This window comes from Chenopodium quinoa, unplaced genomic scaffold (assembly GCF_001683475.1).
Source record: "Chenopodium quinoa cultivar QQ74 unplaced genomic scaffold, ASM168347v1, whole genome shotgun sequence".
Lineage (NCBI taxonomy): Eukaryota > Viridiplantae > Streptophyta > Magnoliopsida > Caryophyllales > Amaranthaceae > Chenopodium > Chenopodium quinoa.
Genome location: NW_018744593.1, coordinates 4,698,297 through 4,726,072, shown reverse-complemented (window position 1 = coordinate 4,726,072; position 27,776 = coordinate 4,698,297). Strand labels below are relative to the sequence as shown.

Genomic DNA, 27,776 nt, shown 5'->3' with positions numbered 1-27,776 from the left:
TAACCACCTAAGTTAATTACTAGTTTGCGCGTGTTATGCATTGTTACTTGTTTTTCGTTGTAAAATGTATGGGCTATTCAAAAATAGTGAATGGATGAATGGAATGTATATTCTTTCACAGGTTTTGTGAAAATGGCAACTAGTGGGGCCCGACTAGGATAGTAAATACGGACTATGATCCGTTATGTATTTTTGTAAATCTAAATACGGTCTGCGTACCGTTGCGTATTTTTGTAGCTTAATATTTAGATTAATCCTAGTCGTAGTAACTAGTAGTTGCATATTTGGCGGAGATGTCTTAAGACGGCGTTTCTAAGAAGACGAGCCAAGAAGTTGCATCAAAGACCCATGGAGATTTGAAGACTCAAGGGGTCATGCTAGTTGCCAATTGCATCTTTTGCTTATGTATATATATATATATATATATATATATATATATATATATATATGTATATATATATATATATGTATATATGTGTATATATATATGTATATATGTATATATATATATGTATATATGTATATATATATATATGTATGTATATATATATATATATATGTATATATATATATATATATATATATATATATATATATGTATGTATATATATATGTATATATACATATATATATATACATATATATATATATATGTATATATATATATATGTATATATAATTGTGTTTATATATGATAGAATGGTACGATAGATGCATGTTTAGGATTTCAAATGTTGCGATGATTAATTAAATTCACTTAAATCAACCAACATAGAAACCCTAGGTCCTTATAATATTAAGCAAAATTTGCCATTCCAAGAACAACATTTAACGAACTAATGCGCGTAGTGATGGGCTACGCCAAAGCGAGGCATCATTACTTCCCTAGGAACGTAAGGTATACTAGGTATACAAGTTGGTCTTGGTTAAGCTCAACAATATCAGTAAGGAGTCCTTAGATGTCGTGGCAATGGAGATAAAATGTCATGGAAGCATTAGATGCGACGTGTTATCGAACCAAGAGTAGCTTAGAGTTATTAGCAATTGGATTGCTTACCTTAAAATATTAAGTGTTAAGACAAGTCAAAGCATGCTTAGTCACTTTTTGATTTTTGGGATCTTGGAATCGTTTTATACTCGCTTAAAAGGGACTAATGTTAATGCGTGGATAAAACGCTCAATAAGATTGAAAATTTGCATGTATGCTTTAAATTTCAAACGTATTGGTTTATGAATGATTTTTCATTTCAAATTCTTTCAATTGTAGAAACATGTCTGCAAATAACTCAATCAACAATTCTATGTGCCCGGAACTCCCCGACAAGTTGGCTTTTAGCCTTAACTTGGTCAACTTCAAGGAATGGGAAGAGGAACTCAGGAAAACTCTTCGGAATTGTTCTTCGGAGTACACTCTTGATACTCCCATTACAAGCTTCTTCTGTAAGGGAATCATGAGAGATGAGGCTCATGATGCATGGTCTTCCAATTTCAAGAAAGTCTCATGACTAATGGTTAATTCCATCCCAGAAGATTGGAAGGAAAAGCTCTCCTTCTATTTTCCGGACATGTTCCTCAAAGCACTTGAGGGTGTTGTCAATGTGAGAGTCACCAAGAGTCTCAATGGTAACTATGATGGACTCGTGTTTGATGTGACTAGGTCACTCTCAAACATGAAGATATAGCCATCGGAAGAAGGTTGTCTTGCTAAGGAGAGGCGACGGCTTTGGTCAAGGGTCTACAATACCAAATTGAGACCCGGTATGCCCCTCCCACCTCATGTGCTTGGAATGACTAGGCTCTTTAAGCACATGGAGCTTCTCGGAATCTCATTGGAGGATGAGATGGAGGGTCATATCTTTCTTGCTTCACTCCACTCGGGCTATGATGCACTTAGAGTGCATATAGCTGCGGGAAAGGAGACACGCTCTTTAAGAGGGGTGGTGCAGCTTCTTCACCGAGCCACCTCCTATGGAGCAACCGAAAGGCCCTTAAGAGCAAGGAAGAGGGAGTTCAAGAAAAAGGCGAAGATGCAATGCTTCTATTGTGGTGGGCAAGGCCACTACAAGAGGGAATGCAAGATCTTCCGAAAGGATGAGGAGGAGAGGAATGTTTCATCTACCTTAGATATCTTCATTAACACTTGTGTATAAAGCTATTCATAGGTATTGGATACCGTGTTTAACTCACTTTATGCTCCCATTTCAAGGACCAAGTGAGAGGGCTTCACAAGTGGATTTGCATCACGACCGGATGATAAAGATGGTCTTTCGGTCGTGCTTGTAGGCAAATTTTGTCTATGGCTTGTAATTAACTAATCTTTGTTTATCATACTTTTGAACATACTTTGATATATGGTGTTGGACACCGGGTTATATTGATCACAAGACTATGACAATGGTTGTTTCGAATGTCTTGCTTATATGTTCTATGAAAATTGCATATTTTACATATGATTAGACAAACAAGCTTATAATGTTAACGATACCGCCAAAAGAGCTAAGACCATTGAGTCGAATCAAACCTACTTGTGGCATTGTCGTCTTGGCCACATTAACATCAAACGCATCAAGAAACTTCTTCATGAAGGTATTCTTGACTCATTCGACTTAGAGTCGTTTGAAAATTGCGAGGGATGTCTGTTAGGCAAGATGATAAAACAACCATTCTAAAATTTAGGAGAAAGGGCTAGTGACTTATTGGGTCTTATACATATGGATGTATGTGGAACAATGAGTACACCCGCAAGGCAAGGTTTTCGATATTTCATTACCTTTACCGACGACTATAGTAGATATGACCATGTCTACCTTATGTCGAACAAATCTGAATCTTTTGAGAAATTCAAAGAGTTTCAAAGTGAAGTTGAAAATTAGCTTGGCAAGAAAATCAAAGCACTTCGATTAGATTGAGGTGGCGAGTATTTGAGCCACGAATTCGACGATCACTTGAAAGAAAATGGTATTCTTTCAGAATTGCCACCTCCCGGAACTCCACAATGGAACGGAGTGTCCGAAAGGAGGAATCAAACCTTGTTAGACATGGTCCGATCAATGATGGGTCTTAGTGAACCTCCTATCTCTTTCTGGGGACACGCACTTCTAACTGCGGCACTAACCCTGAACCATGCTCCATCAAAAGTGCATGCTAGGCCTCGCTAGAACGAGCATCACAATAGCGTGTTATGCGTGCTTGCTAGCGTAGCAGCACCTGGCTACGCCTCTCGCACAGCAGCACGCACCAAGCAGCAGCATCACAACAACGCATGCGTGGCCTGCTTGCTGTACGTATGCGTGTGCTGGCCAGATGGGCTGCCCAGCCTTGGTGCTAGGCGCTAGTTGGCAGCCAAGGCAGGCTGCCAGCCAACCATGTGGCGTGGTCAGCCCGGTCAAGGGAGGGGACCATTTGCTTGGTGTTTGGCTTAGGGAGAAAGGTGTTTTGGTCCCCCTCTTTGGTGGTCCTGACCAACCCTTGTTCTCCATATGACACTTGGAGCTTGTTAATTGCTTTGCATTTTAATTTGTTTTTTATTAAAATAAATTGGTGGAAAAATGCAATTCTCCCACATTGATGGGAGAAGGGAGATCAAGGCTCCTTTCCCTATAAATACCCAAGTTTTGGGTTTGGGAAAAATCACTTGAGTTGAACTCAATAAGGCATCTCATCATTAGTGAGAAAAGCTTTAAGTTCGTAATACTCTAGTTATTTTTTGTCAAGTCCCAACCTTCGGGATAAAGACCGCTCGGGTCGGGTCGAGGGTGCGAGCCGTTAAAGGCCTTCGCGCTTGCGAGGTTAAGCTTTCAAGTAAGAGCTCGTTATCGAGCGAAGCACGCTTCGAGGGTAAGAATGTCTTTTTCTCTTTCTCTCTCTTTTGTTGTTTAATTATGTGATTGCATGTTTAGTTGCTTTAATTAGTGGGCGGGTCTTGGGCAGGTTTCTCTTTCGCGTAGTGTTGGACACTACGAAACCCAACAGGGGTGAAATAGTGGCATAAATGCCACTCATCAATGTCCAACCGTCCTTTCGGACTTAGCTATAAAAGTCATTTATGAGAAGTTGTATTTTAGAAATGCATTTTCCTTTCTTTAAGAACCATCTTCAATCTTTTCTTTTACCAATCATTGGAAACAATTAATTTGATTTAGAATTCAACAAATATAAGTGCAAAGTATAACCATTTATCAGGATAATAACATAATAATAATAAGCTTTGAAATACATGCAAAACTAGTAATTTCAATCAACTTATTAACGCTTTATTCAATTTAAAAATTCCCATATGATTGAATAAAATGATTCCAAGATCCCAAAAATCAATAAGTGATTAAGTATGCTTTGGCTTATCTTAACACTTAATATTCTAAGGTAAGCAATCTAATTGCTAATAGCTCTAAGCTAATCTTGGTTCGATAAAGCGTCGCATCTAATGCTTTCATGATGTTTACCTCCATTGCCACGACATCTAATGACTCCTTACTGATATCTTTGAGTTTAACCAAAACTAACGTGTATATGATGTCTTGCTTTAACAAACCCATCAACATACCTTACTTCCCTAGGAAAGTAGTAATGTCTTGCTTTGGCATAGCCCATTACTATTCTTATTAGTTTTGTAAGTGTTATTTTGGAATGGCAAATTCAACTCAATATTCTTTGGGACTTAGGGTTTCTATGTTGGTTGATTTAAGTGAACTAAACTAATCATTCAACATTCGAAATCCTAAACATGCATCTAACATCGCAATTATATATAAGCATAAATATATAGAGCATAAATAAAGATGCATTTGGCAACTACCATGACCCCTTGAAACTTGAATCTTCAAATCTTCAAGGGCCTTCATTGCAACTTCTTGGCTTTGTCTTCTTAGAAACGCCGTCTTTGAGACATCACCGCCAATTATGCAACTACTAATAAGACTAGGGCTAATCTAAATATTAAGGTACAAAAATACTCAACGGCACATAGTCCATATTTAGATTTACGAAAATACAAAACGGAACGCAGTCCATATTTACTATCCTAGTCGGGCCCCACTGGTTGCCATTTTGTAAAACCTGCATTAGAATATTTATTCCATTCACTTCTAAAGCAAATGGCCCAAGAATTTTACAAAATAAATCAAGCAACAATGCAAAACGCGCTCAAACTAGTAACTAACTTAGGTGGTTAATCCGACTAACGCGCCTAATTAAAACTAGTCAAAGTTGTTATCCGATTATGTGAATTAACAGAATAATAATAGCTCAAAATTAAATAATTAATGAAGCTCCCACTAAATTCCACCTCCAACTTAATTAAAATTAATCCAATTAAATTAATTAAGTCGATTAACCAAAATTTTGTCAAAATAATTGCCAGTACGTGAAAAACCAAGGCTTAGCCTCGTTTTAAACAACATCGCAAAACCGCAAGCCTAGGCCAAGGCCTAACCTCCCAAGCCGAGGGCTGGGTGCTGCTAGGCTGCCTAGCCAAGCAGCCTTGCTGGCGCTTGGGCTGGGTGTTGCCTAGCAGCCCCAACACATTGCAAGCATGTGTTGGCCGCACATAACACAACAGCACAACACTTGTTGGCCTTGGCAGCCGCACAACATGCTTTAGCATGCTTGCATGCTGCTGGGCTGTTGGTGCTTGCGCGCTAGGCTGGCTAGTAGGTGCTACTAGGCAGCCCTACCTTACGGGCTGGGTGCTGCCTAGCAGCCCTGCCCTTGCGGCACGTACATGGCAGCCCTCACACTCGCTTGCTCGCACACACATGCATGTACTCGCACGCACCACCTCGGCAGCCACATGTGGGTTGTGCAAGCAGCCTAGCTAGTCGAGTTGGTGCTTCGAAGCTTGACGCTTTGATTTTTATGCTCATGCTTCGGAATTAAATTCCAATTTTTGTGTGTGACTTTAATTCCAATTTTTGTGTGTGACTTTAAATTAATTCTAAATTTATTTTAGAACTAATATTTGAGCAATATTGATATTAAAACAAGTCCAACTTAATTAAATTCAATTTTAGTGCACAAACCAAAATTAATTCAAGAACCATTCTTTAAATTATTATTTTTGGCTCAACTTGATGCAACAAAAATTGAGGGCTATTCTCACAATTAATTTAACCAACATAAATTAACAGTGAGTTTTGACAAAAATGGTTGGAAAAACAAATAATCATCCAATGAAAAAATTTATCCAATGAAAAAATTGGAAAAACAAGTAATCTTCCAATATGAAAAACAATAAATTTCAAGCACAAGTGTGAACATTTAAGATTTTAATCAACTTAAAAATGATTAAACAAAAAATTAGTTCATTATGGATTTTAGCAAGTTAAGATCCAACTAAATAAACAATTAAAGATTGAATCTTTACATTTTAGGGGCTTCAAAATACAAATTCACCATAATCATTCACACTCCAAGCAATTAATTTGCAAAAATATGAAATTGCAAATTTATGTGAAAGTAAGAGCTAGCCAAATTAAGCACCAATTATGACTTTATAAATATGCTTAATAAGGGTTAAAATTGCAGAAAATTAATGGTATAATCAAACACATAATCCAACAATTGCATGCCATAATTAATCAAGGTTTAAAGATTTAAAAAAATTCGTCAAAATAAAAAACCCCTCAAAAAAACCACTTTCTAGGTGGATTTTGGCTTCTTGAAGGTCATTTTTATCACTTTGTAGGTATAAAATGATTTAGAACGTCAATTCCACCCAAAATTCACTAATTTCGGGTCAAAATCGGGGTTCTTTGGCCAAAAATAGCATAAATACGATTTTAATCTAATTAAAAATGAGCTCCTAATCTAATTAGGATGCAAAACAAGAAATTTAAATCCATTTAAAACACCTTAATTAATTTTTTAGTTGTAAAAATTAAATGCAACCTGGCTGTGATACCACTGTTGGGTTTTGCGGTGTCCGACACCGCGCGGAAATAAAACTCGATAACCGGATCGCATGCATAATTATTACAATATAAACAAAAGCATGCAAATAAACACAAATACAAAGAGAAGAGAGAGAAAGAATACCATAGAAGCGTGCTTCGCTCACTCGATGAGCTCGGACTTGAAAGCTTTAAGTTCCGCAAGTGCGAAAACCTCCGACGGCTCACACCCTCGCTACCGAACCGTAATCGACCCCTACCCCGTAGCTTAGACGGGGCTAGAACAAAATAAGTTAGAGTTTACGAACAAAGGTTTTCTCGTTTTTGGAGATCCCTTAAAGTTCACCAGCTCAAGTGAATTTCCCAATTCCCAATGATGGGTATTTATAGGTAATTGATCTTAAGATTTCCCGTCATCTTTCAATGTGGGATAGTTGGTAAAGTGAGAAAATCCTTGAATTAATTTAATTCTAAATTAAATTAAAAGGCATGTACAATAATCAAATAACAAGCAAGTGTCCATACATAAGAGAGAGTAGGTGGGAGGACCACCTTGATCTTGGAGAACAAGGCAAGGGGCTGCCACAACTATTTATGTCAGCATGGGCAGCGTCCCGGCCTTGGGCAGCAAGGCCAGCCTTGCGGCCCTAGCCCTTTACCTTCGATACAAGGCACGACTAGGCCTTGTGCTATGCTTGTAATTTTAACACGATGTGTCATTTGATTATTTTTCTTGTCTCGTCGACTCCTACAGTCATCTCGACATGCAACGTTTGGGTTCAACGTTCTAAGCTCGGAATCCGACGTTTGAGTTCGTAAAATCTCTATCGACTCATTTAATCCTCCGGATTAATTCGTCGCTTCGGTTCAGTTACACGATTGGGTGTGACCCGAAGGGTTCACTCAAGATTAAGTTGTAATATTGATTATACATTAACATTATTGATCTGAAGCGGCTTCTAGCTAGGCATTCCAATCACTTTACCTCAGTGAATAGTTAGCTTTCCTAATTAATTCCGAACCCTCTATCGGAAAAATACACTTGGTCGAAGGACACCATTCCTTTCACTTTATATAAAATCGTCAAAATTAGTCTATTTTTTGGCCCATGATATCGGTCCAATTATTGTTTAGTTGGATGGCGCTTGAAAAGAGTTTTCCAACGATATATTATAAACCCAAATCCGACTTGAAACGAAGAAGTTATGGCCAAAATATTAAACCGAGCCCAAACCGGATCTTACCTACGACCCAATGATCATGTGGAGGGTCCAATTACCTTAATCCCATTATTAAACCAATTAGGATTAATTACAAGCTTCTAGAATCCTCTAGAAAGTTGTTTTCAATTCTAAATCCATTAGGATTCATTATAGCTTCTAGAACCCTCTAGAAGGTTCTAATTTATCCTTTCCCCAAAAGATAAAATTAAAGAATTTGATATTGGATAAAACATCTCTTTTTTGATAATCCTAATCCTGATCAAAAGAGAATACGTACAGATATTTGGTTAACCCAATTCCATTGGAAATCGGATTTTGTGCAAATTCATCTTTAGAAAACCATCGTTGAACGACAGAACCATCGTGCCACGATGGTCCTTGACACGCCGCAACGGTCTCAATGCACCGCGATGGACTCTGACGCGACGTGATACTCCTATCGTGCCGCGATGAAAGCAGTTTTATTCATTTTGATTCGGATTCTAACTCTTTTCTGATCTTTCGACCCTCTTTTTTCTATAAATAGAGGTCATATCACCCCGTTTTAAATCATCAATAAGCTTGATCACCAAAAATCATCATCTAAGTCCCTCTCTAATACTATCTCTCTCTCTTCTATCTCTTAATTCTTTTCTTAGCCTAGCCTAAACACATCCCAACATATCCTTGATACCTTTCCCAAGAAAACACCATACCTCCTTCACGAGCTTTGAATACTACTAGCCAACCTCGAAGTTGCCTTCGACCTCGACGTGAAGGGTTGATAGTTCTGAGGGTTTGGTCCCAATTTGTATCTCAATTCATATTTGATTTATTTGTTTAATTTAATCTTTCTTGAAGTTTACGAACATGTGTATTGTTTTGATAGAAAGAGATACTAGGCATCAAAATGAGTAATTTGATTACTTGACTGTTCTTTTGATATAGAAATCATGCTTAGAATCTTAAATTCCTAATATCATGTTAGGATGTTGATTATGATTCCTTGTATCATGTTTAGGATAAATCTTTGATTTTTCATTAGTGACATGCTAGGGTTTGTTATTATTCCATTTAGTATCATGCCTAGGATCTTACTAGTGATGTTTTGATGATTTTGATTATGATGATGATTGTTGTGTCAATTATACATTGCTTGATTATTCATGATTTATTGTTATTTCTTGATCACACCCCTTCTTGCAGGTTTAAAGAGAATTTGTAGTAGAAATCATGCCTAATAAGATAGTTAATAATTTGATTTAGGCTAATATAATTTTAATTCAAGTGATCACCAATAATAGATTTGATTGTGCATTAATAATCAACCAACGTAGATTAAATATGCTTAGGATTAATTTGATGAATGTATGTTGATTGAAAAGCGCACATGAATATCATAAGAATTAAGTAGAGGCCGATTTTGGGCGGGTTCAATATCTTTTAGGTTGGATTCGTACCATCATCCCCGAATATCCAGTCATGGTTCCGAACCACTATGGAGTTAGAAATCTCCGTGAATGTGAACGGGGTGTAACCTTCATCACACCCATGAACGGTTTACAAATTCCTAAAACTTGTTGGCGACTCTTTATCTCTAGCTTCCTTCCCTTTGGACGCCACCATGATTAAAAACATGATCACAGTGGGGCTCAAAGTTGAGTTTAAAAAATTCCCTACACCTCCTAAGAAGAACTTGAAGTTAGAGATGAGCTACTTGAAGAGCATCACAAAGATTAGCAATGTCTTCTTTAGTAGATTTTCAGGAGAGACTAGCAATGTCCCCATTGGTAGCCTCACTTGGGAAATCGGTCATAGCGTCAAAGAAGACCTCCTCCTCTTCTTCAATTGGAACATCTTCAATAGGAGGCTTAATAAGAAGTGATGGATAGAGCACAGTTTGATCATCAGAAATAGCCAAGGCGTCATAAAGTGGAGAGCTATTGATGCTTGGCTTCTTGCCGGCAGGAGGCACTGGAAGTTTGTTATTATTAATCAAATATTGAATAGCTTCTTTTAGCTTCCAACAACTCTCAGTAGAGAAGGCCCTACCTTGATGGTACTTGCAATAATCATTAGGATTCCCATTGGATGACCTCTTTTTCAGGTGCAGGATCTTGAATAGGTCTAATGGGAGTAATGAGTCCCTTGGCATGGAGATGATCAAAGGTGGTATCATAGCTCGTCCCAATGGGGGTGAACTCCTTTCTTAGTTGCCTTCTTGGACCTTGATTATCCATGGCTAAGACATCATTAAGATTAAAGGTACTAACATTGTTACTAGAGTGGGTGTTCTTGGAAGAAGAAGGATGGGCGTTCTTCTTTCCTTTCCAGCCACCGTTGTTACTATTGTTAGCAGCTTTTGATTTTATAAGGTCATCTTCAATTTCAATGCCTACTTTATAAACGGCCTTGAAGGTGCTTAAATTGTATTGATATTTTAGATGCTTTTGTATTTCTTAAAGGTTTGAATGAACATTCTCACATATTCTCTTTCATTAGGGACTTCTATCATTCTAGCGAAAGTTTCCTTCCATCTATTGTAATATGCAGTGAAACCTTCATTTTCTTTTTGCTTAAGAATTTCAAGTTCCTTATGATCAGTTTCTACTTGAATGTTACATTTGTATCTATCAATAAAAGCATGTGTAATATTGTCCCAATCGGCAATTTTCTCAGCACCTATAGAAATGAACCATTGTTCACATACTGGTTCAAGTGAAAGAGTGAAAAGTGAGGGGAAGACTTTCTTGTCGATGTCGTTGATTTCCATGATTTTCTCAAAAGCCTTTAAGTGAAAGTAAGGATTGTCATTGTCTGAGCACTTCTGCGGAAGAAGGTCCTTATCCACAGAGATCCCCTTAGAGCTTATTCCAAGGTACTTATAGTCATTGGAGATTTGACTTAAGCTGTCTTCGATGCGCTTGATTGTCTCAACTGGTACTTGCTTATTAGGGTCCTCAACCTTCTCTATTCGAGTGGTGAGTCCTTTATGCATTTGAGCAAGATTATCTACGGTCTTTTGAATTCTGTCAACATCTTCTTTTTTAGCCGACATTTTCTTTTGCCTTTCTTCTAGTTTAAACCAAACTTTGGAAAAGGAGTACTTGTACGAAAGTGTTATCTTCGGTTAAGCTTCCTTCCTTTCTTGACCAAACGCTGTAAAATTAAACCATAGACTCTTTTAATGACTTGACTCTAATTGACTCATACTTTTATTGGGTCGAAAAAGCAAAAAATGGGATCATATTTTGTGGGAATCAAGTAAGGGAATCAAGTTTTCAAGCAACATGGTTTATGTTGGGAGGATAATATCCAACTTACCCCCCTAAAAAATGACGGAAAAAACGCATACATGCAAGACTCTTAGCATGGTCATGATGAAAAAGAACATATATAAAGTGTGTGCAAAGACTCGTGAGTGAAAATGATATGTTCAAGACTCGTGTGATGACCATGGGACTAAACATGTGATTAGACTCAAACAAAGACCAAGTTAAGACCTCATTTATTCATTAAATTAGTTAATTATGGTGATAAGACTCGACGCAAAGATTCGAAAAGAATCGGCAAAACCATCGCAGGACGTTGGGACCATCGCGGCGCAATATGACCATCGTGGCGCGATGGAGACCAGCGTTCTGCGCTACAAACCAGATTTACGCGCCGATATCAGAACGTCAATATAATCTGTTTTTGTGATTCTTTCGAAGGTTTAAGCCTATAGAATGCTAGGTCGAGTATGTTTAAACTTTGTGGATTTAAATTAATTAACCAATTTAATTAAGAAAAATCCTTTTTAGTCCTTGATTAGTTCATTAAACTTTATTTACAAGAAACAAGTCGACACAAAGGGTTAGTTTAGTCACAAATAAAGTATGCACAAGTAAGAGATGCACAAGTAGTCAAATAGTCACAATATGATGCAATGAGTTTGCCACCTTACCATGGCTCTAATTCTCTAAGGTCGAGGATTATGGTGTCCAAGAGGGTCCATGGTTATGAGTCCGGATGCATCGAGCGGAAGCCTTACCTTAGAAGGTTTGGCATGATGGATGGGACCCCGCAAGTTAAACTCGCTTCCATGGTTTGGTGAATTCACAAATTCAGATGCACCCATTGTTGCACGGAGCGTTGATTACTTGATTAGGGTGGACAAAGCGTGAATTCCCAAGGGCTAAAACCATATGTAGAACACATACGGGTTCTGAAAGGTCAAAAACTCAATCAGGAAGTAGAATCGTCGAAATAGTACTAGAATCGGGCAAAACAAGAAGACAAAATTTTGGCGCAGAATCACCAGATCCATCGCTAGAAGACAGACACTACCGCACAGTGATAGCTCCACCGTGGCATGATGAAGCTATCTTCTGGCGATGGTTCCTGGTGTCCTGCGTCGGTTCTGACGTTCTGAGGCAGTTTCTATGTTTGATAATTTTCCGATTTTTCGTAGCGTTTTTTCGATTCTAGTTGTGAAAGATATTTCTGGATTTTCCTACGGGTAATATTCCCATGTTTTTTACACATTACGGATGGTCTTTCCAATACGAACCTTTTTATGCTTATGCCACAATGTTAATCAAAATAACGCACAATGAATATCTAGAATCTTTCAAGTCTCATCCACTCATTCTAAATCGATTGCCAAAATAAATTTTAGGAATCAAATCTAGAAATCCTCCCCAGTGGAGTCACCAAAACTATAGGGAATTTTTCAAACTCAACTTTGAGCCCCACTGTGATCATGTTTTTAAGCTTGGTGTGTCCAAAGCGAAAGAAGCTAAAGATAGAAGAGTCGCCAACAAGTTTTGGTAACTTGTAAACCGTTTACGGGTGTGACGGTTACACCCCATTCACAATCATGAAGATTGCTAACTCTATAGTGGTCCGGAACCATGGCTGGATGTTCGAGGATGATGGTATGAATCCAGCCTAAAAAAGATTGAACCCGCCCTAAATTGGCCTCTACTTAATTCTTATAATATTCATGTACGCTTTTCGATCAACATACATACATCAAATTAACCCTAAGCATATTTAATCTACGTTGGTTGATTATTAATGCACAATTAAATCTATTATTGATGATCACTTGAATTAAAATCATATTAGCCTAAATAATTAGTCATATTAGGCGTGATTTCAAGTATAAATTCTCTTTTAAACCTACAGAAAGGGGCGTGATTAAGCAATAACAATAAATCATGAATAATAAAGTAATGTATAATTGACACAACAATCATCATTATAATAATATCATCAAAACATGATTAATAGCAAGATCCTAGGCATGATACTAAACGGATTAATAACAAATCCTAGCATGTCACTAATAATAAAAAATCAAAACTTTAGCCTAAACATGATTCTATCAATTAAAATCAACATCCTAAACATGATACTGGAAATAATTAAAACATCCTAACATGATACTAGAAATTAAAATAGTATTCTAAGCAAGATTTCTACTCCAAAATCAAAGAATAATTGAGTGATCGAATTACTTTTGTTGATGTCCCACCCTTCTTGCTATTAAAACAATACACACGTTAGTAAACTGATTAAATCAAGGAAGTAAATAAATCAAATAATAGACCAAACCCTCAGAACTATCAACCTTTCACGTCAAGGTCGAAGGCAACGTCGAGGAAGGCTAGGAGTTTATAAGTCTCGCAAAGTAGGTATGGTGTTTGATTGGGAATGAGTATCAAGGATGTGTTTAGTCTAGGCTAAGAACATGAAAATCAAGAGAGAGAGAGAGAGAGAGAAAGAGAGAGAGAGAGAGAGAAAGAGAGAGAGTATTAGAAAGGGTATTGATAAAGATTGTTGGTGATTGAAAACGGGGTAAAACGACCTCTATTTATAAGGAAAAAAGAGGGTCGAAAGATCAGAAAAGAGTTAGTATCCAAATCAAAATAAAACAGGTTTCATCGTGGCGCGACAGGGTCCATCGCGACATGATGGGACTATCACGGCACAATGTATTTGTCGTTCTGCGATAGTTTTCTAAAGATAAAAATTCATACGGAGTTCGATTTCCAATCGGATTGGGTTAATCAAATTTCCGAACGTATTCTATTTTGACTGGGATTAGGATTATCAAAAAAGAGATGTTTTATTCAAAGTCAAATTCTTAAACATTTATCTTTTGGGGAAAGGATAAATTAGAACCTCCTAGAGGATTCTTGAAGCTCATAATAAATCCTAATGGATTTAGGATTGAAAACAACCTTCTAGATGATTCTAGAAGCTCATAATAAATATTAATTGGTTTAGGAATGGGGTTAAGGTATTTGGACCCTCCACATGATCATTAGACCGCAAGGTAAGCCTTGGTTTGAGCTCGATTTAGTATTTTGGCCATAACTCACTCATTATAAGTCGGATTTGAACATATAATATATTGTTGGAAAGCTCTTTTCAAGCTCTATATCCAACTAAGCAATGATTGGACCAAGATCATGGACCAAAATAGAATAGTTTGGAAGTTTTTATAAGTTGGACACGAAATGAATGATTATGGGTTTAAAGACACGAAATAAATGATTTATGATTAAAACATTTTAGGAAAGGTTAGAAATATGGCCAAGGCTTAAGGAAACTTTACGAGAGTCTTCAACTCTTCACCTAACTCGATAATCAAAGACATGAAAGGTACTCATCACTGGGTTTGGTTTTTGGGGATTGGATACACAATCAGGTGTCTACAATATGTAACCAATATTGTACATTCAACATGTGAACAATAGTTGAATGTTAAAAAAATATTTATTGAAATACACAAAATAGTTTATGAGATTATTCTAATAACCTTCTAATATGAGTTAAAAATGTCATACAACATATTATGATACAAAGTTATAAACTACTCCCTCCATCCTATAATTACAGGTAAATATCTCTAAAAAGTACGGTTTTAAGGAGGATGGAAAAGTAGAGGAATATTGTGTGGAAAAGATAAAAAGTGAATAATGTTGTATGGGGATAATAAAAGTAGAGAATATTGTATGGGAAAGTTAAAAAATAAGTAATGATATTTTAAGGTATGTGGGTATTTTATATGAAAAAGAGAAAAAGTAAATACTCCCTCCGTCCCTTTATTAGATGCCTATTTCTAGCATTTATTACTCACAAAATAAAGAGAAGTAGGCATTTAATTAAGGGACAGAGGGAGTAATGATTTTTTTTTTAGCTATGTGTGTATTTTGTATGGAAAAGCTAAAACGTAAGTAATGATTGTGTGTTATTTTTAGTAATAGGAGGAACATTTTGGGACACCCAAATGATATATTTGCCTATAATTATGGGACGGAGGGAGTATTTACCTTCGTATCTATCGTTTATAGATTTAGAATACTATTTAAATTATAATTGTTACTACACATATTACAAACTTGTTAATGGGATAAATCAAAGAGGTTAATGGTTTACATTATGATTACTACAACTCCGATCTTGTGTTACTAAATTATAATCTAACTTACTAAGAATTTGATGTTGAAAATAAGGAAAAACCTAGTAACATTGGAATTAACGATATTTGATTTTTCATGAATGAAATATTATGTTTCAATTTACACCACAATCGAATTTGGATGATGAGAAAATAAATCATATAATAGAAAAAGACAAGAAATATTATTAGAAATCTATAATACAAAATGTTAAAGATGAATAAGATGAAAAGCTAATATAAGATATTATAAATTAATAGAAAACAAAAAATATTACAAATTTACATTCATTTTAAAAAAATTTGTCCGACAAACAAAAAATTCTTCAAAAAATATGGAACAAATTGTTTACACAAAATTTTCTGCAAAGAGTATAAAAACTGAGAATCAGATTTGTTACACAATATTTAAAGCAAATTAAATGCTGCGATTAGAAGGAAAAAAACATCAAAAACATGACCAAGATGGAGAACATTAGAAGAGGGGAAAAAGAAAAAAATACAAATCCTTAATACTAAAAATTATAAACAGATTTCAAGAATTTCAATCGTAGGTAGAAGATTGATATTCAAAATATATTTAAGAAACAAAAACCAGGAAAATATATATGCATGAAATAACATACATGTAGTTTATTTTCACAAACAAATCTAGAAAAAAAATCTAAAAAGAAGAGATGAACATGAAGAACAATAGAGGAGAGAGAAGAGAGAAAATAGAACAAAAAAAAATGACTGAAGAAATGAGAGGAGATAGCGTGAGGGTAGTTAGGGAGAGTGGGTGTCATCAATGTGCATTGAAAACCCAAATTATATTTGAATTTTGAATTGAAATTTCAGAAGATAGGTTTTTTGGGACCCAATATGTTAACCATAAAATGTTGACATATCACAGGTGTATGTTGAACCCAACGCTTTTGCAAAATGTTCCTTGTAGTTTGTTCTTTTTGAATATAGTACATGAATAAAAACAATCTGAAAATAGAAAGTTCCTTTTGGCACATTTCCTTTAATGTAGATCTCGACACACACATTTTTAAATTATATTTCCCTTTCTTTTTGCTTAATCATGTCACCGAATTTTATGACAAAATACCAATTCACACTAAAATTAATATAGAATGTATAAAAAAAATTGAACTTGAACTATTTGACTATTTTTTACCGCTTATAAATATTCCGTTATTAATTTCAAGTAATTGACTATATTTATAACTATCTTGTAGTGTCAACATTTTGTCGTGTGTTGCATGATTTGAGATAAGTGAAATGGAATAGAGCACTATAAAAAGAATTTCCAAAAATCGTGGATAAAATTAGGGAATAAATTGAGAATCAAGTAGATAATTATTTATCGTATAGTGTATTTAATTTATAAGAGATGGAGAACATAATAGATAATGGTTTGATTCTTCTAATTGTATATTTTATTAATATCAAATTTTTATATAATTTCTGCGATCATACAACTCGATCGAGATGTCTACGTATTTACACGCGTCTCGAACACCGTGATAAGTCAATTGGGGCAAAATAATAAGGGCATAGAGAGTGTATCAAAAGGAAATTTAGTGATATCGAGTATGATGTGATTAATGGGCCACGTATTGACCATACACTACTATTTGGTTGATGAAAAATGGTTTAGTTTTAAGTTAATTCCTAATGCCTACAACCCCCTCTAGGCAATGCTGCCTACTCCCCCCTCCCAAAATTACCAGAATAGCCCTCAACCACCTCCCTACCCCCCCCCCCCCTAACCGCACTAAACGCTTTGTCTTGTTTACTCCGCCCATAAATTTTCTCCATTTATTTCATCCAATCGTCCTTCACCAAATCCTCACAACGCAAGATCATTATTGAGGTACCAATTTCTCTTCTTTTCTCAATTTGATCTACTATTTTTTGATGTTGTTGAAAGTTTAGGTTTGGAGTAATTTAATATGATTGTTTAGTGACTATTTGGATTATCCTATTTTTTTTCCCCAATTTGATTGTTGTACTACGTATAACAATTTAGATCGTTGTCGTTCAAATTTTGTTTTCCTTCTAAGGTATACACAGTTACACACTCTCTATCTCATTGATTTTTTCAGTTGAATTTTGCAATTTCACCAGAAAATTCTAGCTAACAAATTATTGTAAATATTAAATTCTTGTGGTTTCCTATAATTATAGTTGAATTACGTATGATATACATACTCTATTTTATGTTAAATTTATTTGTAGTGTGTTGTTAAATTGTAAAAGCTTTAGACACAACAAATTGAAAATAGATATTAATTGTTGTAATTTTCTGGATAATTTGATCAAAACTCTTATGATTATTGAAATGTAAAATTAGTTTATCGTGGAAATTATTTTCTGATGAATGTTCATTTTCGTTTTGATTTTAATAAGTAAAAAAATGACATATGCTCATTCATAAAACGAATAATGTTCATATGTTTATGAATCATGATTGATTCAAAAATGTGTTGCTATATTTACCATTTGTGCCTATTCTCTCTGGTGATAAATATGGTTGACTCAAAGGTTGATTATGCTACCTTGAATGGTCTCTGTGTTGCGAAAGCTAGGAGATATTTATTGGTCTTGAACTTGGCCTGGCTGCTGGTTACATGTGTAGGATGCACCACTGGAATGAGCAAAGAAAAGTGACATCCTTCCATGAAATCCTGGAGAAGGGCTAGATCATCGTGGTAGTAATTGAGTAGATCATATTTGATGAAGCTAATTTTTTGATTAAGTAGGTGTCTTTGAACAACTTTTTGGTTGTTTTTACTGCTCATTGTACAGGGAAGTAGTGTATAAACTCATGATTAATAATTTTGTGTATACTGAAAGTAGATGATGTGAATTTTGTGTTAGAAAATATTCAATTTGAGCTTGATGAATGTTTAATAATATTTGATTGTCAATCGTAATAATCATTTAAATGTTCATATTTAGAAAACCTTATGTTCATTTTTAATAAAATAATTATTCTTATTTTGATGATGGATAGATGTTCATTCTCGTTTAGATAGATGTTCATTCTCGTTTAAATAGATGTTCTTTTATATGTATGAAATCAAATGTGCATTGTAAGATAATATGATGTTTAATTATTTCAAGATAATATGATGTTCGTTTGTATTTTTGGTTGACGTCAAATATATACTAATATAAAAGATGCATATTTGAGTTCTAATAATTGTTCATTTTCATATTACAATATGATCATTTAAATAATGGTGTGTGCATGTTCATCTAGATATTGATATATACTTGTGTATTACATATTAACAAATATACACTTGGTTATTGATACTCTTTCTATTCTGTAACCTAAAATGTTCATTTAATTTTGATACATGTTCATTTTTATTTGGGTACATAGTCAATCATCACACATATTGGCAACTGTCCATTTTAATTTTGAATTTCAATATACGTTCATTCTCATAAGGTATGGTCAATCACATGTTGATAGTTGTTCATATGGATTTTGAATTTTAATAAAAGATCTTTATTTAATTAATTTAAGTATATATGTTACAACTAGTTTAGAATATATTACATATAAGCAATAGAAGACTTAAAACATTAAGTAGGAAACTTCAAAAGTTTATTCTCATGCATATCATGTCCATCAATAATTATCTTTTTATGTTCATTTCCAAACTAATACATGTTCATTAATATAATAATAGATGTTCATTTGCATATTGTTTCGATTATATCAATTGTTATACTCTTCCATGTTAATTTTTATTTAATAATTGGTTTATTTCAGCAACTCTAATCTTTGTTCATATCCAATAATTTGTATGACTTTGTCTATAATTAGATAAAAGAAGAACCGTGGATAAAGTTCGTGAATTACACTGCACAATAGCAAGAAAAAATGATCAAAGTCAACAAAAAGATGGAAATTAAGAAGGCATGGGATCGCAAGCAACCGGAATCAATAACATAAACCTGAATTTTTTGAATTTGGATTTAGAATTTTATTATGCTTGATATTATGTGTTGAATTGTATTGTATGTATTGATATCCAATATATTTGTGGTGTACAAATTGCAATTTGATTTTATAAAAGAGAAAATGAATCTTTCCCTTTTCCTTGAGTACTACTATAGCCCACATCTATTCTTAAAAAACAAACATCTAGCTAGTACATACAAAGTGTTCATTTTGGAAAAACAACATGTTCATAAACAAAAAAACTAAATGTTTTATAATAAGTTGAATTGATAATTAAGCATTACTTTTTTCCTAAACAATTGTCAGTTTGTTGAACCTAAAAATTGTAAGCTCCCACCAAAATCCTTTAACAAGATATGCATTAATGCATGTAATATCTTGTTCAATTACAAATTTTTTTTTTTAAAAAAAGGTATGCATGTTAGCTTTTGTTCAATTACCACGTCATTCTAGTTATTCGAATAAAAAGATATCCTAAGAGGAAAGTAGGCAAAGTAGGGTTATATCAACCAAGAAGACACGTGTTACTAAAACGATGTTTCACAACTATCTAAATATTTATTATCACTTTTAGATGCTCATTTCATATTGATAAATGTCCATTTTTCATTCATATATAAAATCATTATATATGCACTACTACATTTTTAATCTAATACAACTATACAAAATTGGCTAATACAACGGTTAATTTCATACCGTTGTATTAGATGTAGTCTAATACAACGGTTTATGCTAAAATAGGTCTAATACAACGATTTATACTAACCGTTGTATTAGATAAATTCATCCGTTGTATTAGCTCAGCTAATACAACGGATTAGAGAAACCGTTGTATTAGACCCTTTTGGGCTTTTTTTTGGGGCTTTTGAAAACACATTGTACGCTCCCCTCATTCTATTTATCTCTCAAACCCTAGCAGCTCTCACGCCTCTCATTTTTAATCTCTCCTTAACTCTCTCATCTACCCCCTCTCTCTCTCCTAAACTCCATCATTCTAGTTTTTTTTAGATCGTTTTTTGTTTTTAAATTGTTTTAAGATCGGTTTTTTTTTTGTTTTTCAGATTTTGTTTTCGTTTTTCGTATTTTTGTTCTTGTTATTTAGATCGTTTTTTGGGTTTTTATTTGGGTTCGATTTCGTTTTTTTGGTGTTTTTTCGATTTCTGGGTTTATTTGTTATGGGTTCGATTTCGATTTCGATTTATTCCAATTTCGATTTCAATTTTTTCGATTTCATTTTTTGGTTCGATTTCGTTTTTTCTTGGTTCTTTTTTTGTTCGTTTTTTTGGGTTCGGTTTCCTTTTTTTGAGTTCGTTTTTTGTTCGATTTATGGGTTTTTTCTGGGGTTTTTTTTCAGATCTGGGTTCGATTTCTAGGTTTTTTTTAGATTGTTTTTCGTTTTTTTAATCGTTTTAAAATGGGTTTTTTTTGTTTTTAAGATCGTTTTTCAGATCTTGTTTTCGTTTTCGTTTTTCGTTTTTTTGTTTTTGTTTTTTAGATCGTTTTTTGTTCGATTTCTAGGTTTTTATTTGGGTTTGATTTCGTTTTTGGGTTAGTTTTTTTTTTTCGATTTCTAGGTTTGTTCTTTATGGGTTCGATTACGATTTCGTTTTTGGTTTGATTTCGTTTTTTCTGGATTCGTTTTTTTGATTGTTTTTTCTAGGTTCGATTTAGTTTTTTTTTCTGTGATCGTTTTTTTGTTCGATTTTTGGGTTTTTTTCTGGGTTTTTTTTTCAGATCTGGGTTCAATTTCTGGTTTTTTTTTTTTTTTCAGATTTTTCAATTTTTCATTCTTCATTTTTCGTTATTCAATTTTTCATTCTTCGTTTCTCGTTATTCAATTTTTCATATCTTAGTTTTTCCAAATTTCAAATTCTAATCATCCAAAGATACAATACCAATATCTGAAAAATTAAACAATCTGGACATACAGGACTTGGACAATATAATAATAATAATAATAATAATAATAATAATAATAATAATAATAATAATAATAATAATAATAATAAAAAGAAAAAGGAAAAGAAAAAGAAAAAAAAGACCTAATACAACGGAAGAAAGATTTAATATAACGGATTGGGGAGCAATTCGTTGTATTAGGTTCAGTTATTCCAAAAAAAGAAGTAAGGAACCTTATACAACGGATTGGGCAATCCGTTGGATTAGGTATATGTAACTAATCTAACGGATTGCCCAATCCGTTGTATTAGGTTCTTTTTACCGTTGTTTAGACCTAATCCAACCCTAGCAAATGTGACGGTTGCTTGCCGTTGTATTAGGTCTAATACAACGGTTTTTAACACCTAATACAACGGAAATAGGGGTTGTATTAGGTCTAAAATGTAGTAGTGATGATAGATATTTATTTCAATATTAATACATGGTAATTCAAATTCTAATAGATGTTCATTTTTGTCTTGATGGATGCTCATTATTGTATTGATGGATGCTCATTTACATTTTGATGACATTCATACATTACTATGTAGATATTGTTTGATTTGCTGGATATTATTGTAAAATTGTTATAAAAACTATATAAAATTATATTACAATGATCACGTACATTATCACATCACTACTACTAGTCATTGAAATCTCAGCACTATATAATTACTTAAACTATATATATGTTCATTATCATATCACTAAATGTTTATTACCAGTACAATAACACAAAAGGTACACCTAGCTAACGTGAAAGAATGTAAAATAAACCCCGAGTTTATAATGAAAATTGCAAAAGAAAATACAATTGGACGAAGATGTGAGAAAATTCTTAACAAATAAGAAACGAGAAAAAAGACCAAAAACGTTGGGCAAGTGAGCAAACAACAATATATCCACACTTTGACACGTGCAAGTAATATTCAAGCTGAAGTTAGAAGTTAAACTACCACTCTCAGATTCTTCCAAATTCCTCCCGATTCTTATGAAACAATTGGCGCTCACTTTGCCACTTCATCACTTACATTTTTCACTATAAATTAAATTAATATTCTCATCCTCATAATTTTTATTTCTTCCAATTAAAAGTCTTTAAATAAAACAATCAAAAAATCTTTGCCATTAATCTGAATTATTATTATTTTTTATACAAGAAAACTAGAAAAAGCTCTTGAAAACTATAAAAATGGCTCAATTGTTAACCCCAGTATGTGCAGATCCATTCAAATTACAAAACCCAGTACATAATTTTACGAGTAACGCACATTCAAGTAGAAGTAGGTGGAGCGTGCATTCTACGCGCTGCTATAAATGGCGCGTGATGGGTCAGAATAGAAGTCGGAACTCAACTCGAGTTAAAGCAGTTGCTGATGATTCAGCTGGAATTGTAGATGAATTTGCTGATGATTATTATGCTGTTTTGGGTCTGGTAATTTTCATCACCATACTCTCTAATTTATTTTTTTGGCTTTATTTTGGTGTTATTATTGGTAACTTATAGCATGTACTTGTAATTGATTATCTCTTTTGTGGATATTTTTGAAGCTCAAAATGAATAAATTGGGAATTTAAATTTTGTGGGATTGTTATTTGATTGAAAAGACATAGTTTAAATTGAGAGAAAAACTGTCATATTGTTTGAAGTTTTAAGTTTATTTGTTGTGCAATTTTGCTATTAGAGAAATTGGCAATGATCATAATTAGCTACTCCGTATGTTTTAGCTATGATCATGAATTTTTAGCTATGATTGAATAACATTGAGTTTCAAATTTGTCAGACACCAGATGCTACACCACAGCAAATTAGAAAAGCTTATTACAATTGTATGAAAGCTTGTCATCCGGATTTGAGTGGTGATGATCCAGAGACTACAAACTTTTGCATGTTCATCAATGAAGTTTATGGGGTATGATTTTTAGCAAATAAAAAGTTCTTCTGCTTGATTTTGAGCTGTTATTCTCATAGGTGATTGCTGTCACATAGTCTGAATGAAACTGTAAAATTCGTGTCTTATAGGTGCTTAGCGATCCAGTGCAACGGATGGTGTATGATGAAATTCATGGCTATTCTTTGACAGCGACGAATCCGTTTATGGATGAATCGAGCCCTAGGGATCACGTGTTTGTTGATGAATTCAGCTGCATAGGTGTGTCATTTGTGTATGTAATGTAGATGCACTACTTTGAAACTGATGATCTTTTTATATATTCTAGTCCGAGTGTCTTCTGATTTGGAATGTCAAACATCATCACAAACATGTTGGATAATCCATCACAGGATGTAAAAACTGTGCAAATGTGGCACCAGATGTTTTTCAAATTGAGGAAGACTTTGGGAGGGCTCGAGCCTACAAACAATGTGGGATGTCTGACCTTGTTCAACAAGCAATTGAGAGCTGGTATGAACACTGTTACAACGGTCTTGGTTTAGTGATCGAAATGATATTCTAGTATAAGATAGGAGTATTCATACATGCATTTTATATTTAATTGTTATATGCATTAAAAATAGAGTCCTGTTTTTTCTTTCAATTGACTAGATGTCCGATTACAGCCCAGTTGATTGTATTCATTGGACTTCTGCTGCACAACTATCTTTGCTTGAAGATGAGATGCGGAGAGTGGAACGAGTAAATGTAAGTATAAAGTGTCTTTGTTTTCTGCTGTTTCTTTGAAGCTTCTGATTAATTACTAGGTTATTATTTAGGCCCGCAGTGATTGAAAAAATTTATTAACAGCCTTTCGCTTAGTGCCTTATTCTGGATCTTGAAAATGTGTTTGTGCCTATTTTGGCCAAACACTTCATTTCAACCTGAAGTACCTTTGATGGACATTCAGCAGTAAACTGACTTTATTATTAACACTTATCCTTCATGTTGGACCGAAGCTTTGAAATGTTTTCTAAAATAGCCAAGTCTTAGACATGTTTCAGTTACAGATACCTACAGCCGAATCCGAGTAATGTAGATCTCTGCATTATATAGAAGTGTTGTTTCCTTTCTTCCTTCACTTTTTTGTTTTTATTGATCTGGACAGTATATAGAAGTGTCTGTTTGTCAAACTCATTCCCACTTATAGGAACTGATTTCTTATCCTCTTAGACATAAATATGACATGGCGCTTAGAATAATTAGCTGGACTAAAGTATAAAAACACAAACGATTTGTTATCTGATCTGAAGCATGCACAACTCCTGGATCCCGGAACTTATTTGAATCTCTTTTCTTTCTGTTGAATAATCACTTTTGATTCATGTAGCCGACCCCACTTATGGGATTAAGACTTTGATTGATTGATTTGAACTGAACAGTATTCATAATGTTGAAAAAATGAACAGGTTGCACTGATGCTAGCTGGCATGGGATCATCATCAGATGTATTTAGAATGGTAACTACTACTCTGTACTTTTTTCCCCATTTTCTGTTCACCAGAATCATGTGCACATCATTTGAATCGATTGTTAATTGTATGATCCCTCAAATACTACTTCTATCATCAAAAAGTGAAAACATTAAATTCAAAATCTGAAAATTAGCTCTCAAAATTAAAAAACCTATATGTAATTTCTCTCCTTACCACCAGTTTCCCTCTTTTATGAAAGCACTTTCGCTTATTTAAGATACCCCATTGGCTGTTTTTTTTTATTTATTTTTCTTTTTTTGTATTTTTTCTAAAAAAACCTACTAACAAACATTTAGGTTCCAAAGTATGTGATGCCTATTACAAAAAACTTGTTTGTCATAAGATGTTTTAATATTCAGCATTGTATTGTATTAAAGGTTAACATCTTGACGTTGGAGAGTTGTTCTGTACTTGCTTTTCCATCTGTTATTCCTAATTTTTTAAGCCATCCAAATTTTGTAGGCCAATTCTCGCTGGGAGAAGCGACAATCAAAACTTCTGGTAAGAGCACTCTAATTGTGTGTTCTTTTTGTTAAAAACTTTATACGTAGTACCTGCTTTTTGACTTGATCCTTTTGAGAACTCATTTGATGTCTGCCTCTTTACAAAAATACTTACACTAAATTGCTTTGATCAACATACCTTAAAACATTTTAGGTTTAATTTGTTTCAGGAAAAAGCTAGATTGAGAATGATGAAGGAGAAAGGCTCTGGTGCTGCCGACTCATACTGGGATAACCTCTGGGGAAAACAGAGAGAGTACCAGAGTACAGGTAACTAGAGCTTGCCAATTAATCGAGTTATTACTGATTTTAAAGGTGATGTGTTGCTTATCAAATCAATGTCGAGTTCAATCGTCTCCTCTTTTCAGATTAGGTTTATTCTCAACAAAGAGGGGGATAAAATTTCCTTCTTTGCAATAATTTAGATTTATTTTCGTGCATCCGCTAAGGAGAGCCCTTACAAACCCCATAGAATCAGTATTACGAGATGGCCTTCTATCACCAGTATTTTTTTTTTTTTACTTATTTTCATACTAACTTTTGTACTCACGATTAGAAGTTTCTGCTACACCCCTGAACTTCCGATGTTATACAAGCTAATCTAATGAATCAATTGTCTTGATACCCAACATATCATATCTCATCAAAGGTTATTCTGAAAGTGCTTTACCATTTGTGCAGTTAGCCTCTCAATTATCCTCTGTCGACTGGTTTTCTTGTAGTTTCTTTGTCTCCGGACTTTAAACAGCTATATGGCCTATCTCTCAGCTCTCACCCTACCTTTAAAACTTCAACCATGTTGGCGCATCATATATCAGTCTGTTTCATGCTTCAGATCCCATGGCTTTCTTAGTTTCTTTGTAACACCAACCCAGAGATTTTTCTTCCAGTATTTTGTAGCTATTTGGAAGCAAAGAACAACTAGGCGCACTTGTACGCATGATGCAAGCATAATCTAAACGAACACTATTTCATATGAAAACTTTCAAAATATGAATCAACTATTTCTGCCAAATTTAGGAGGAAGTATGCATTTAGCTCTCACCCTACCTTTAAAACTTCCGAGTTCCAACCTATTTCAGTCTAAGCCTCCCATTAGTCCCATATCCATTTCGGAAGTGAAGCCTAACATTTTCTTTTTATTTGAATTCCACATCCTTTACATGATTTGCGTATCTTGGGCCATTCACCATATAAAATCTCTTTGCATTTTTTAAGCGACGATGTTGAATCTCTTTACTTGGGTGAATTTCTTCCATGTTAATATTCACAGAAAAACAGCTTGCTTTAGCCAATCTGTCGGATGGGCTTGTGTTACTGGGGTTTAAATTGTTTGAGAAGCACTTAGTATTCTATTGATTTGCATCGTTCTTGGAACGATTATAAACAACAAAAGGCTACTTCCATTGAACTTTCTGTTAAAGCCACCATCTTTTGTTACTCTTTTTATTGATTTAATTATTGAAGGTTTAGACTTCCTATTTTTATTGATTTATTCAATTATTTATGCAGAGGAGGAGGTGAAAGAGCGAGCAAATCGAGCAGCTGCAGCAGCTCGTAGATGGCGAGAATACTCAAGGAGAGGTGCTGATAAACCTCCCACTTATAAACTGCCTGAGGCAGTGGAAGTGTCTAAGGAGTGACCAGTTGACCACCATCCAACATGCATATATATAACCTTTATTTTTTTTTCCCCTTCTTTGGGATTCACCATATAATTCATCTTACAAATGTATAGTTTATAAATTTGCAGTTATCAATGATCCTCTTTTCAATTGAATCATGTATTCAGAATTCAAAGTAGAATCTAATATGAAGTATCATGCAAGTATTTTGATGCAGAAAAGTTGGACAAGCATGATCAGTTTTTTTTTAAGTTTCACATATAATACCACATAAATTTTAACTGTTCTCATTGCAGGATTTGCAAGGGGTGAGAAAACCGGGTACCCGGTCAAAATTTTAGGATTCGAACCCGAAATTGGTTGGGACCGGGTCATAAAATTTGGAACCGGTACAACCGGGTCCTAAAATTTAGGAATTGGAATTGGTTCCACCGGGTACCGGTTCCGATTCCGGGTACCCACTTATATATATAAGTGTTGAAATATAATACAAATCATAATATTTTTTTGGTTTATTTTTACTTTTAGCATTTAATACTTATATTTTTATATACATTAAGCTATTTTACTTATATTAAATATTAATATTTTTTATTTTATTTTACTAATTAGTTACGTTCAACATATTTTTGTTTTTTTAAATATATTTTGTACAATATATGTTGGGTAATCGGTATAGTAGAGCGGAGAGAAAAATCTAGACGTTTTAGGGTTTTGTTTGATAGTGGGTTGAGAGTTTTATAAGCAATTGGGCTTAGAAATTAAAATGGGTTGTACATAACT

The 27,776-nt window shown here is 34.2% G+C and overlaps 1 protein-coding gene, 1 long non-coding RNA gene and 1 pseudogene across 2 annotated transcripts; all 3 read left to right on the top strand.

Annotated features, from left to right (window-relative positions):
- Positions 1-17,206: 17,206 nt before the first annotated feature.
- On the top strand, positions 17,207-19,658 carry LOC110699707. The gene is made up of 2 exons (XR_002506969.1): positions 17,207-17,406; positions 19,375-19,658. It is a non-coding gene; the product is annotated as an uncharacterized LOC110699707 (long non-coding RNA).
- Positions 17,413-18,449, top strand: LOC110699705 (annotated as a pseudogene).
- Positions 19,659-22,396: 2,738 nt separating the features above from the next.
- On the top strand, positions 22,397-27,253 carry LOC110699704 (chaperone protein dnaJ C76, chloroplastic-like). Its single transcript, XM_021877231.1, has 9 exons — positions 22,397-22,891; positions 23,241-23,369; positions 23,480-23,609; positions 23,741-23,861; positions 24,017-24,098; positions 24,800-24,850; positions 25,328-25,366; positions 25,539-25,638; positions 26,881-27,253. Exons 1-9 carry the CDS (start codon positions 22,649-22,651, stop codon positions 27,009-27,011), a joined length of 1,026 nt encoding a protein of 341 aa, XP_021732923.1. The 5' UTR covers positions 22,397-22,648; the 3' UTR covers positions 27,012-27,253.
- Positions 27,254-27,776: the final 523 nt, after the last annotated feature.